Raw genomic sequence first — 13840 nt, forward strand, 5'->3', positions numbered from 1 at the left:
CTCCCCTCTTCCTCTCCCTCTCCCTATCTCTCTCCATAACATTTCTCCTAATTGCTTCCTAACCCTCTCCCTAACCATTTCCTTAATCTTCTCCCTATCCTTATCCCTATCTCTATTCCTAGTTCTTATTCATGCAGCTAGATGTTACAGCAATTGGTGTTTATCTAAACTTGTCTGGAGAATTATCTCTTACAATTACTCTTGCTGTTTCTACATCATTAACTCTGGTCTCTCTCCCTGTGATTTTTCACTGATGTTTAGACCCTCAGCAACCTGATCTGAAAACAGTGTTAGCTTCCACATATTTGCTGATGGCACCCAATTCTATCTTACCAACGCGTCACTCTGTTGTCTCTATGTAGTCATGTTCTTGTCTGATATCCTGTATTTGATCAACAGAAATTTCCTTGAGGAGGCTGTGATCTCTCCAACAAACCCTGTTTCCTAGATACTAAAACTATTTGTCTCCTTCCCAAATATCTGAGATTGAACAGACTGTCCTTGAGCCACGGATCATTCAGACTGCCTTTCACACCTGTGTTTTATGGTCTTACATCACCTCTGCCTCAGCTATGATGCTGAAACCCTTATTGTGCCTTTGTTAACTCTGGGCCTGATTATCCGGATGCACTCAAGCTGAACTGTAAGGAGGATGTTAGGAGAATACAGGGTGGCCTAGACAGGCTAGGTGAGTGGATGGATGCATGGCAGATGCAGTCTAATGTGGATAAATGTGTGGTTATCCACTTTGGTGGCAAGAACCGGAAGGCAGATTACTACCTAAATGGAGTCAAGGGGCAGTACGAGATCTAGGTGTTCTTGTACATCAGTCAATGAAAGCAAGCATACAGGTTCAGCAGGCAGTGAAGAAAGCTAATAGCATGCTGGCCTTCATAACAAGAGGAATTGAGTATAGAAGCAAAGAGGTCCTTCTGCAGCTGTACAGGGCCCTGGTGAGACCGCACCTGGAATATTGTGTGCAGTTTTGGTCTCCTAATTTGAGGAGAGACATTCTGGCTATTGAGGGAGTGCAGCGTAGGTTCACAAGGTCAATTCCCTGAATGGCGGGACTATCTTACGCTGAAAGATTGGAGCGACTGGGCTTGTATACCCTTGAGTTTAGAAGACTGAGAGGAGATCTGATTGAGACGTATAAGTTTATTAATGGATTGGACACTCTGGAGGCAGGAAACATGTTTCCGCTGATGGGTGAGTCCCGAACCAGAGGACACAGCTTAAAAATATGGGGTAGGCCACTTAGAACAGAGTTGAGGAGAAACATCTTCACCCAGAGAGTGGTGGGTGTATGGAATGCTCTGCCCCAGAAGGCTGTGGAGGCCAAGTCTCTGGATACTTTCAAGAAAGAGTTGGTTAGAGCTCTTCAGGATAGTGGAATCAAGGGTTATGGGGATAAGGCAGAAACAGGATACTGATTGAGGATGATCAGCTGTGATCATAATGAATGGTGGTGCAGGCTCGAAGGGCAGAATGGCCTACTCCTGCACCTGTTGTCTATTGTCTGACATCTCACTTCTGTTCACCCTAGATCATGCAAATATCTGTCAACCTCATCCTCAATCGCACAGAGATACTGGTGCAATTACAACCTTTAAAAGACATTTCGATAGATACGTAAATAGGAAAGATTTGGAGGGATGTAGGCCAGGAGCAGGCAGATGGGACTAATTTAGTTTGGGATTAAACCAAAGGGTCTGTTTCCGTGCTGTATAACTCTATGACATTCCCATACCCTGTAGTTGTCACTGATCTATATTAGCTCCTGATTAAAGTGTCTCAATTTGAAACTTTTCATTGCTGTTTCTAATTCACCTCCACACCTGTTGACATCACTCCTCCCTCTCTTGTGTAATACCTTCCATTCCCACAACCCTCCTTGATACGTGTGATTTTCTAATTCTAATCTTTTACGCATTCCTCACGTTGGTCTCTCAGCCAGTGGTGGCCGTGTTTTCAGTTGTTGAGGTCCCAAGCTCTGGAATTTCCTCCCAGTACCTCTCGGCCTCACTTTCCACCTTCAGAATGCTGCTTCACACCAACCCCATTGACAATGCTGTTGGTTATTTGTCCTGATACATTCTGGCACCAAATTCTGCCTGGGTGGTAGAGGCCAAGTCGCTGAATATATTGGGAAAAGAGATTGATAAATTGTTTCGATCTTTAAGGCGCTAAGGGATAAGGGAGAAAGTGAGATAGTAGTATTGCATTAGAGGATCAGTAGGATGAGTGGAAGAGTAGGCTTGATGGGCCAAAATCAAGTTCCGAATCCTCCTGACAGTGGGCTGAGAGTGTGCCATTTTCACAGTAGCCGCCCATTGTCAGTCACCAGGCATGGTTCTCAAAATGGGAACTGCATTATATAATCTTTCCCAATTACTTTTTCAGCCATTTTGTTCAATGGTCCTCTCCCCTTGTTAATATCTGCTGTGCTATTGTGAACCATCACTGTGACAGTACGCTTGTCACCTACCATTGTATATGTTTGCTGTATTTCTATCAATGCTGTTCTTACTTGACAGTTGGTTTTTATTGCTGATTCTCAACAGCAATGATGCCAATTAAGTTGCGCTGCATGATATTAGTAAACTGAATTTTCTAGGTTATAATAAAACCCATTCATGACTGAACCCATCATAACACACCAACTTCATACAGTAGCGATTTATTTTCTGGCAATATTTTTGTTTTCCACTGTGATATCAAATAATAATTGAAAATATTGTTTGAGCATTTGTGGGAAATTGGCCTTTTGTTGGCACATTTAAAATGTAGTCAGTTTTGGTTTTTCATTTGACTTGTGTTCTAAGTAACCTAAAATATGTGTGTTGATTACGTTAGAATTTTTGGTCTTGGCAGTTTTTGCATTTGTCATTTGTCTTCCCACTAATGGGTATTTGGGTATGATAGAACAATTTACATGTTTATGATTAATATTCTTGTACGTGTGCACACATAATTTAGCGGTTAAGTGTAACTCATCTTTCATCTTGAGTCTAAGGTATTAGTTTATGTCTGGTTTTTGAATATTGTCCAGGTTATATTTGCCAGTTTGTAAAATAAACCATGTACTATTTGTTTCAGAAGGAAAAGCCCTACATATTAATGTCTATTGAAAAAAATCTGGATTTTCAGAAACTCTTACATGTTTTTCTCACATGAAATCTTAGTCTGTAAATGTCCAAATAAATTGTGTTCTTTTGGCATATTGGTCCTTCATGTGAATGCTGCAGTTTGAATGTCACACTGACTAAATTTATTTCCCCTTGCATTATACTCACCTTTTATAATTCTGAGGCAATATAGTTGGTGTCTTTATTGACAGGTTAAATGCATGGCCTATGAAATGTTCACTAAGCAATCAACATACTTATTACCCCTGACGCGTTTGCTGCAGTACATCAGCTTTCATCAGCTTTCAGCACTCAGCTCATACATCACACCTCAGAAATCACAATGATTTTTCAACAAAACCAAATTCTTAATTTCAAACTGCCAGATATGGTGTCTGAGCTTTGTGTTATTAGAGTGCAAAAGTTCTGTGCCTTTAGTGTTCTGATTTGATGTTTGATCTTAAAAAGATGTAGTGTATTATGGTGTATTAGATTCACATTTAAGTCCATGTTCCAGCTGAAAATTCTCTATTTTTTTCCCTTGGCTAGGGTACAAAGGTAGAGCAGATGAAGGAACATTTCCATTGTTGCCTTCAGGACTAATATCCTCCCACCCAATTGTGTTTGGAATGCATCTTTTCCGCCCCCATTGATAGGGAGCTTTACCCACTATCTAAGGCTCTGAAAATTAATGGAACTGCAAGAAGTTTTGCAATGCGTCACTATACCATGAAGAGAATTTTGGAGCTTGGTGGAGCTGCTGGTGCAGGGCAGAGGAGATTGCAGTAGATCATATTTTATTTTCATATCTGTGGTGCAGAAAATACATTTCCAGGCAATTGTATACATTGCTTCATTGTGCTATTTCGCTTTGATGAGAAATATGGAAATGTAGACTATTCTAGACTCAAAACATTGCGTTAGTAGCTTTATCAACCTGAACTGTTTAAATTAAAATTGTTTTTTTCCAAGCACAAGGATAAAACATATTAATTGTACATTGTTTAAAAAAAGAGAACGAACTGTGCAATTCTGAAGGTGCCGTTTGACAAAGCAAAATGCACCCTGGACCCGAGAGCATCACTGGGCACAGTGGAGACTGTGACAGGTATAATTCTCTAGCCAGATGGCACCCCTACAGGTGAGGCAGTGGCCTGTGAAATTACATTCTAAATTACTCTGCAGATGAGCCCAGCGCAAAGTGCAGGGAGCTGATTGTTCAGATATCCGTTATAAATTACACAATTCAGCACCAAGGACAGTGCTCACTCACTGTCATGGCAAAGAGAAAAGGGACTGGTGGCTGCTGGTGTTGGATTTGTGAGAGGAACATCAGTGCAGAGATAGGTCAGCCAAAGGACAATGGCTTGTGGAAAATAATGAAGCTATACTATATAGGGCAGCACGGTGGCACAGTGGTTAGCACTGCTGCCTCGCAGCGCCAGAGACCTGGGTTCAATTCCCGCCTCAGACGACTGATTGGAGTTTGCACATTCTCCCCGTGTCTGCGTGGGTTTCCTCTGGATGCTCCGGTTTCCTCTCACAGTCCAAAAATGTTCAGGTTAGGTGAATTGGCCATGCTAAATTGCCCATAGTGTTAGGTGAAGAGGTAAATGTAGGGGGATGGATCTGGGTGGGTTACTCTTCGGAGGGTCGGTGTGGACTTGTTGGGCCGAAGAGCCTGTTTCCACACTGTAAGTAATCTAATCTAATCTATACCAAATACCTGGGAAAAAGGAGAATGGTAGCACACTTCCATCATCCCACCCCAAAACACACACACACATCCCGACACAAATCTGAAGCAAATGCACACTTTGAAAATGGGATAGGGTTAGAAAATGGGATGGTATTTTTCCTAGTCTGGAAAATCCCAATCTGTGTATAGTCAGCAATCTGAAACTTCCTTCAGAGATTATGAAGGATGTTGAGTCTTTGACATTTCAAACAAGTGGTGTCTGTACGCATCTTGTAGTTAGTTAATTGTTTTCCTTTTGATCCTGGTGTGAAATATCATTAAAAGCTGCATGTGCAAGTACTTAATTTCTCTGACAATTTAAATCGCTTCATGGACAAAACAGCTTAATTTGTGTGTTTATATTTTTTGGTATAATGTTGCTTTGAAAGGGTGTTTGTGTGCTCAGAATCAACCAACAGAATAAATATATGAAATTATTTGATTATTATGAGTGTATGAGTGGTCCGTCTCATGCTGATAATGCCACTGTGAGAGTCACAATCATACACAGTGTATCCACTGACATTATTGGGCTTCTTATCAAATCAAATATGTCTTTATGCACTTTACTACCTACTGTTACATTTCCTGACATTGTATCGATATTGGACCAAAGTATATAAAGGTTTTAGATTAATATACAGGAACAAATGTGAATCATTCAGTCCCTCAAGCTGTTTCTGACAATCAGTGGCACCAGGCTGGATTTATACCTCCACCCACTTGGATCTAAAGTTTTGGGTCAAAGTCCTGGAACACCCTCACTAACAACACTGTGGGTGTCCCCACAGCACACAGACTGCAGCAGCTCACCACCACATTGTCCATGGCAAGAAGGAATGACAATCAGTGGCAAGGATCCCCCCATTCCCTTGAACAAATTTTTCAAAACTCTGTGATCCCCTTAGGAAATTTAAAAAAAACTGTTGGAGTTCCTGTTGTTTTGTTGTGTGTCTATTTACCACAAAAAAGTTATGTCTGTCATGATCACTCTGCTTGACTATATATGTTATGTTGCATCTTCGGTAAATCCTTACTTACATTCAGGACTTTGTTTCAACCCAAGCTGCTTTGGAAACTGCTAAAACTAACAGCTGTTTGCTACCACAGACCTCTCCCACCTCACAGAAACCTGCACATTACATAACCGCCTGGATTGCTCTCTCTTTCTAAAGGGAAACTGTTTCTATCCCTGGCTCCCTGTGCCATATGACATCTTAAGCCATTTACTTCCTCTCTTTGACATTTGTTTTTCTAAAGCATTCACCTTAAAGATTTTCTTTTCTAAATCCGTTAACACATTTCCAGATACCCCAGCATCAGTCACAGAACTCAAAAATGAAACTAAGTTATTTGTTTCTTGTCACCACACAGAAGTACAATTCAAACTTAAAATCTCTACATGGCTCTATCCACATTGGAACTGAAGTACTAATGCATCATGAATCTTTGTCACCTTTTCATCCACTGTGACTCTTAATGTTAAGCATGGTTCCTGGATTAAATGTGCTCACTACTCACTTGTTCCATACGTGTAATCACCCTTAATAAAAGTTACTGACTGTGACAGAGTTTGGGAAGGTATCCCCTGCAGAAAGCAGGACTTTACTGACATTTCCAAGTAATGGCTTTACATACACTTAAATGTTTACCTCAAAAAGTCTTTAACGTTTCTGTTTTATGGATACTCAGATGTTATGAATTATATTTTCAGCTTCATCTCCTGACCAGTCTTCTGAAAGCGTTCATTGTCTGCCAACCAGACCAATGCCAAGCACTATATAACCATTGACATTCAATGGCATAGCCATCGTTGAATTCCCCACTATTAGTATCCTAGGAATTACCAATGACCAGTAACTAAACTGAACTTGCCACAGCAGTGAGTAACTTACATCCTGACAGCCACCCCCCCTCCCCCAAAGTCTGTCCACCATCTACAAGGCACAAGTCAGGAGTGTGATAGAATACTCTCCACCTGCCTGGATGAGGACAAGGGTAGTTATATGGGAACATCATCACTTCAAAGTTCCCTCCAAGCCAGAAGACATCCTGACTTGGAAATATATTGGCGTTCCATCTGTCTCACTGGATCAAAATCCTGGAATTCCCTCCCTAATGGCATTGTGAGTGAACCTATAGCACATGGGCAGCTCACCACCACCTTCTCCAAGGGAAACTAGGGATGGACAATAAATGCTAGCCCAGTGGTGGTCACATACCACATGAATGAATATGAAAAAAATCTAGAACTTGCTTAATTGGCATTTCAAATCAAACTGGTTCCATCAAGCTGGCAAATCACTCAAATGATGCAGACAACTAAAATGTAGGTCAAATCTATATTTCACTGCTAGCTGTGGATTCAAATAATGAAATTAAACCGAAGGATTCTATTTGTAAGACCTGTACATTTCTATGTACACTGAATGTGTAAAATAAATTGAAATAGGAATTAGTGAAAATCATTGTCTGTACTGACCTGTTTCACGTTATTTTACTCTGAATAGCTGAAGCAAAAGCAAAGAATAGGGCCATGTAGCAGGATTCATCTCGAGCTGCTATCTCTTGAGCAGCACAATGATGGCTCTGGAGGGCCACCAAGAATGACATTTCACTTGTCATTCATTAAAAAAAGATAGGGTAGATAGTTCACCAGTGATTATAGAGGTGTAGTGCATGCACCTCCCTTAAGGACGCTCAGCAATGCCATCTGAGATGCTTAATGAAAGGGAAATTGCACATTTGCAAAATCCTGCATAGATAGTTTGGTGGAAATAAATTTCTCCATGGTTACAGCTTGTACAAAGGAATGGGTGTTAGACCATTTAGGTCAAGTCTGTCTGCTAATGAATTACAATCGTAGCTCATCAGCATCCACGTACCCATCTTTGTCCCTTAATTCTTGATAGTTTTGCTTCCCATAAAACTTACCAATTTCAGATTTAAATAGAGCAATTAAAACCCAACAAATTCAATCTGCAGAAGATGGTTCAAAGCATCCAGCAACCAATGTGAGTTCAAGTGTTTCATAGTTTCAATTCTGAAAGCTCTTACACCAGTTTTCAGGCCAAGCCCCTCTCCCCCTCCCCTCTTTCCCCCCCCCTTCCCCAAGTCTGCGACTCTGCAGCTAATGGAAAAGTTTATTTTAATCTTCCCCATATATTCCCTTTAATATCCTGAAAACCTAGGTGAAATCACCCCATAATCTTCATTTCAGGAATACAGTGTGTGTCACTTGTTCTTGAATTTTACTGGTTGGAAGTCATTCAGCATTCTATCGAATCTGTTGATAGGTTTTCCAATCAATGAAGCCGAGGGAGTAATTGCATTTATTAAAATCCGCACTTAAAAATGTATTCAAGACATTGATGTTTAAAGTATTCAGAGGGTGAATGCACCTGTTCTGATATTTGTTTTCTTTTTGAGATTTAAGCCAGTTGCTTTTTTGCTGATAGATCATTCTGACCTTATATTTATTGCCCATTAATCAGTTTCCTCTCTTTTTCCACACAGGGTTATTTTCTGTTGTTTGAATCCATGCTGGACTCTGTCATAAATGCACGGGACAGGTATCTGCTGGAAGGCGGTGCAGGTTTGTGTTTGGGAAAGGGAACCAATAACTACCTCAAACTAAGTCTCATCTTGGCGATATATGCGTTCCTCTCGCATTGTGCTATGCACCATTGAAGAAATTTTCACTACAAATGAAATATTCCCCAATTACAGACAGCTTTCCAAAGGAAGACACATTAAGTGTTGCTTTTAGAGATCTTCTGGCTTTGAACTGTGCATTCTTCATTGTAAAGACCTTTGAAGCTGACAACGAAGAAATAATCATGATCATTTTTCAAGTTCAGAAAATACAGATGTTGTTAGTGTGAACTTCTACCATTGTTTAGGATAATAATCTTTTTTCTTTCATGGGTTGTCGGCATCACTGTCAAGGCCAGCACTTTTTGACCATCTCTAAATGACCATGAATCATTTAGTTGGTCAGCCATCTCCTTGCACCACTCTTGACCAGTGGGTATAAGTACAGTTCTGTTGAGAAGGGACTTGCAGGATTTTGATCTCACAGACATGAAGGAATGGTAATCTAATTCCGAGTCAGGATGGTGAGGGATTTGGAGACACAGTTGTAGTTGATAGTATTCTCTTGTGCCTGCTGCCCTTGTCCTTCAAGATGGTAGTGGTCGAGGGTTTGGGAAGTGCAGTTGAAAGAGCCTTCATGCATTGCTGCAGTGCATCTTGTCGATATTTAAGGCAGAAGATGATGTGCTGACCAAACGGGTTGTTTTTGCCTTGGATGATGTTGAGATTAATGAGTGTTATTGCAGCTCCAAATGAATGCCATTGAAGATTGATGCCTCACTTAGTTTTACCAGGCATTGGGTGATAGTGATGAAGTCACTAACTGCAGGGCATGAAGTTGGAAGAGTTAAGCATATTATCGAATAATTGTCTTAAGTTCCCACCAGCTATTGAAATATATTATTGACAAGAAATGACTTTCCAAATACATTAATACTGTTGTGAGAGCTCTGAATGCACTCCCTTAAATATATTCAAGGAGTATTGGTGACCCTGGTAAGCTGATTGTCTATCAGAAGGTGATGCTGAGCTGCCTTCTTGAATGCAAATCAAATCAATTCCAAACAAATGCAGAGAATGCTGGAGAAACTCAGTAGGTCAGGTCAGATTCTTCGGTCTAGGAAGAGTCATAAACTGAATCAAAATATTAATACTGTTTCTCTCTGCCAGAGTTTCTCCAGCATTCTTGGTGTTTGTGTCAGATTTCCAGCATCTGCAGTAGTTTATTTTTATCAGATATTTATTTGACTATTGGGTCTTAGATGGGACGGAATTTGTTAGGTGAATCCAGGGGGATTCTCAAAACAATATATAGGTAGCCCAACTTGGGAATGTACCTTTTTTAAATGCATTCATGGGATGAGGGCATCGCTGGCTAGGCTAGCATTTGTTGTCCTTCCCCAATTGCCCAGAGGGTAGTTAAGAGTCAACCAAGTTGCTGTGGGTCTGGAGTCACATGTAGGCCAGACCAGGTAAGAATGGCAGTGTCCTTCCCTAAAGGACATTAGTGAACCAAATAGGTTATTCCAACAATCAGCAATGGATTCATGGTCATCATCCGATTCTTACTTCTAGATATTTATTGAGTTCAAATTCCACCATCTGCTGTGGTAGATCCTCAGAACATTTCCTGAGTCTCTAGATTGACAGTCCAGCGATAATACCACTAGGCCATTGCCTCCCACATGCAATTTGTATTGAGAAATGAGCCTGGTCAGGTGATTGAAGTTTAAGTGGGGGAGCATTTTGGGAGCAGTGATCATAATTACATACGTTTTGAGATAGTTATGGTAAAAGATAAGACTGGTCCCCGGGTGAAAGTGCTAATTTTGGGAGAAGGCTAACTACAACAGTATTAGGTAGGAACTGAAGAAATTAGATTGGGTGCAGCTGTTTGAGGGTAAATCTGCATCTGACATTTGGGTCTGTTTTAAAAGCCATTTGACCAGAGCTCAAGACCAACATATTCTTGTAAGGAAGAAGGATAAGGATGGTAAGATTCAAGAGAGATGTTGTAAATTTAATTAAAAAGATACAGGAAGCGTATGTAAGGTTTAGGAAACAAAAATTAAATAAGGCCCTTGGGGATTAAAAAGGAAGCAGAAAAGAACTTAAAAAAGAAATGAGGAAGGTTAAAAAGGGGTTATTGTCCTTGGCAAGTAGGATTAAGGTGACTCCCAAGGCACTTTTTATGTGTATTAGGCGCAACAATGTGATTAGGGAAATGGTAGGTGCACTCAAGGAACAAGGAGGGAATTTATGTGTGGAACCAGAAGTGGCTGAGGTACTTACTGAGTACTTGACATCAGTATTCACCAAGTGAAGGACATGGATGATGGTAAGATTAGGGAGAGGTATGTCGATATTCTGGGGTATGTCAATATTTAGAAGGCAAGGTGTCTTTAAAATTAGATGTCTTTCAAATTAGATGTCTTTAAAAACGTGAAGGTGGATAAATCGCCAGGGCCTGATGGGATCTGTCACAGGACACTGAAGGATTTATGGGAGGGTATTGCTGAGGCCTTGATAGAGATCCTTGAATCCTCATTTGCCACAGGCAAGGTCACAGAAAAATGGAGAATAGCCAATGTTGTTCCTTTGTTCAAGAATGGTAACAGTGATAATACAGGAAATTATAGGCCAGTGAACCTTACACCAATGATAGGAAATTATTGCAGAAGATTCTAACGGATAGGATTGACTTGCATTTGGAGAAGAATGGACTTATTGGTGATCAGCATGGCTTTATGCAGGGGAGGTGGAATTGAACACTGGTGGAAATATGAATAGTGAGGAAGAATATCAAAGGATGAAGCTGGATATTGATCAATTGGAAAGTTAGCAGAGGAATGGCAGATGGAGTTTAATCCAGCCAAGAGTGAGGTGGGAGGTCAAATGCAAGAGGAAAATATCGTGTAAAAGGTCAGACCCTAAAGACCATTGATATGCAGAGGGATCTTGGGGTGCAAGTCCACAGCTCACTGAAGGCACATGACATTCTTGCCTTCATTGGTCAGGGCATTGAATATAAAAGCTGGAAAGTCATTTTGCAATTGTATAAGACTTTGGTCAGGCCACATTTTGAGTTCTGGTCACTGCACTTGAGGAAGGACTGGAGGCTTTGGATAGGGTGCAGAGGAGGTTTACCAGGATGTTACCTGGATTGGAGTGTATGAGCTAGAAGGAGAGGATGGACAAACCTGGATTGTATCTGCTAAAGCTCAAAATTAATGGTCTCACCTACTTTCGGTGCCATCTCCACAAATTCTATCAACTAAACATCCAGTCAATGAGATCTTCCATAACTCTGTTTTCTGCTTGGTTACATCTTGTTTCTTCAAAAATCAAGCACTATTGGTCATGACATATTTGGAAAAGGATATTTCTATAATTTTCATTCTGGGAGTAAGATGATCTCAATATGGGAGCAGGCTTATCTCAGTCTGGGAGTAGACTTATTGCAACCTGGGAGCAAGAGCATCTCAATCTGGGAATTGGATTATCTAAGTCTGGGAGTAAGATTACCTCAATCTGAATGTAAGATTCTCAGCTAGCAGTAAGATTTTCTCAGTCTGAGAGTAAAATCATTTCAATCTGAGAGTAAGATTATCTCAATCTGAGAGTAAGGTTATTTTTACCAAGGGTGGTTGCCCTATAGTCTTGCTCATGTGGAGTGGAACCTTAATGCTCTGTACCCAATGAGACCTGCTTTATTTTGAAAAGAAACAACTATACTCTGTCTCCAACCCCAGTTTGTTAGAATGAAATGAGATTGGAAACTGAGGAGGAAATCAGTTCAGTGTGTTGAATTCAGCCAGTTTACCCATTAGTCAGGGTTGGCTAATCAACAAGCTTGCTTGCCTCGAAAGCCTCGTTGCGACAGAACGCTGCATCATTTTTGATTTCCTAAGGCAATTGCTTATTGGTGGAAAAGAGCAGTTGTGAGATGCTGCAGGGTTCGGAGCGGTTAGCTGCTGATCGCAGCATGTTTAATACAGGGAAAACATCAAAAATCACATTTGCTGTAACTATGAGTTAGCTTGGATGTGTCATACCACGGTCAATATTAAAGGGGTTATACTTTGTTTCACCCAATTAAAATGTATCTTCATTTCCAAAGTTAAAACTGGATCTTATTGCAGTTTGAAAAATAAAGAGAGAGAATTTCCCTAAAAGTCAGCCTTGTAAATGCAACCCAGATCTCTTAAACGTGCAAAAAACAATGAGTGGTGTATTCTTTTCTCCCCAAAAGGTTCCTGTAAGACTCTGCTGTTTGCGCTGATCATAGGTCTGACGCAAGTGTATGTTTCTGAGCACACAGTAACAGCTCCTACCCATTTCTTGTCTTCTGCGGTTTGCATGCTGCTCTGAAAATACAGAGAGCTTTACATTTTGCCAGTCGGTTATGTGAGCTGCTGTGAAAGATGAGGTGACTTTAAGCAGTGAATTGAGAAGGACACAGATGTCCTTTCTGTGAATCTGTGCAAACAGCCAGGAGAGCCTTTCCTGTCTGTCCAATCAGTGCTTTGTAAATTTTGCTCATGTGCAGTAATAATTATTCAATTACTGTGCTAATAAGGTAAAAATGAAGGGACAAATGTGCTATGTTGGAAAGTTCAAAGGTCGATGAAGCACCACGGGTGAAGAATATTGTCCCTCCCCATATTGAAAGCTTGGATGCACTGATTTACAAATACAGATTTAGTTGTGATTTTTTTTTTAAAAAAGTACTGTGCCCGTCCAAAACACAAATGTGAGAGGACCCTAAAATTGTTACATCTCTCCTATTCTGTTGATGAAAACCTACATGAAGTTGGCAGAAGACGATAATGGGGCTTCTGGACAGTGTAAAACAGTGTCAGGGAAACACTGCCTGTCTTTATCCTTGGAGAAGAGCCCTCCTCCTGAGGTTCTTAACTTTTAGATGTATTGGATGTCTCACTTCCTTTCTCCATATGGTTAGTGGTATTATTCCTTCTATGGCATTTCACTTAATCCATTCCATTTTGAGACCAAAAAATGTTGAAAGAGTCCAAATCCAATGAGTTAACATTGGGCCCAGTGATGGGCTGAATGGTCTCTTTCTGCACCGTAACAATTTTGTGATCCTGTGACATAGAACATAGAACATTACAGCGCAGTACAAACCCTTCAGCCCTCGATGTTGCGCCGACCTGTCATACCATTCTGAAGCCCATCTAGCCTACACTATTCCATGTACGTCCATATGCTTGTCCAATGACGACTTAAATGTACTTAAAGTTGGCGAATCTACTACCGTTGCAGGCAAAGCATTCCGTACCCTTACTACTCTGAGTAAAGAAACTACCTCTGACATCTGTCTCATATCTATCACCCCTCAATTTAAAGCTATGCCCCC

General features: G+C 40.7%; 1 protein-coding gene across 4 annotated transcripts in view; it reads left to right on the plus strand.

Annotated features, from left to right (window-relative positions):
* prmt3 (protein arginine methyltransferase 3) overlaps window positions 1-13840 on the plus strand; it is a 191835-nt gene that overhangs the window by 81827 nt on the left and 96168 nt on the right. For all 4 annotated transcript variants that reach the window (XM_043705402.1, XM_043705398.1, XM_043705399.1 and 1 more), the window contains exon 11: window positions 8383-8461. In XM_043705402.1, the coding sequence (XP_043561337.1) occupies window positions 8383-8461 (79 nt within the window). The remainder of the gene's footprint in view (window positions 1-8382; window positions 8462-13840) is intronic.

Source organism: Chiloscyllium plagiosum, chromosome 16, assembly GCF_004010195.1.
Source record: "Chiloscyllium plagiosum isolate BGI_BamShark_2017 chromosome 16, ASM401019v2, whole genome shotgun sequence".
NCBI lineage: Eukaryota > Metazoa > Chordata > Chondrichthyes > Orectolobiformes > Hemiscylliidae > Chiloscyllium > Chiloscyllium plagiosum.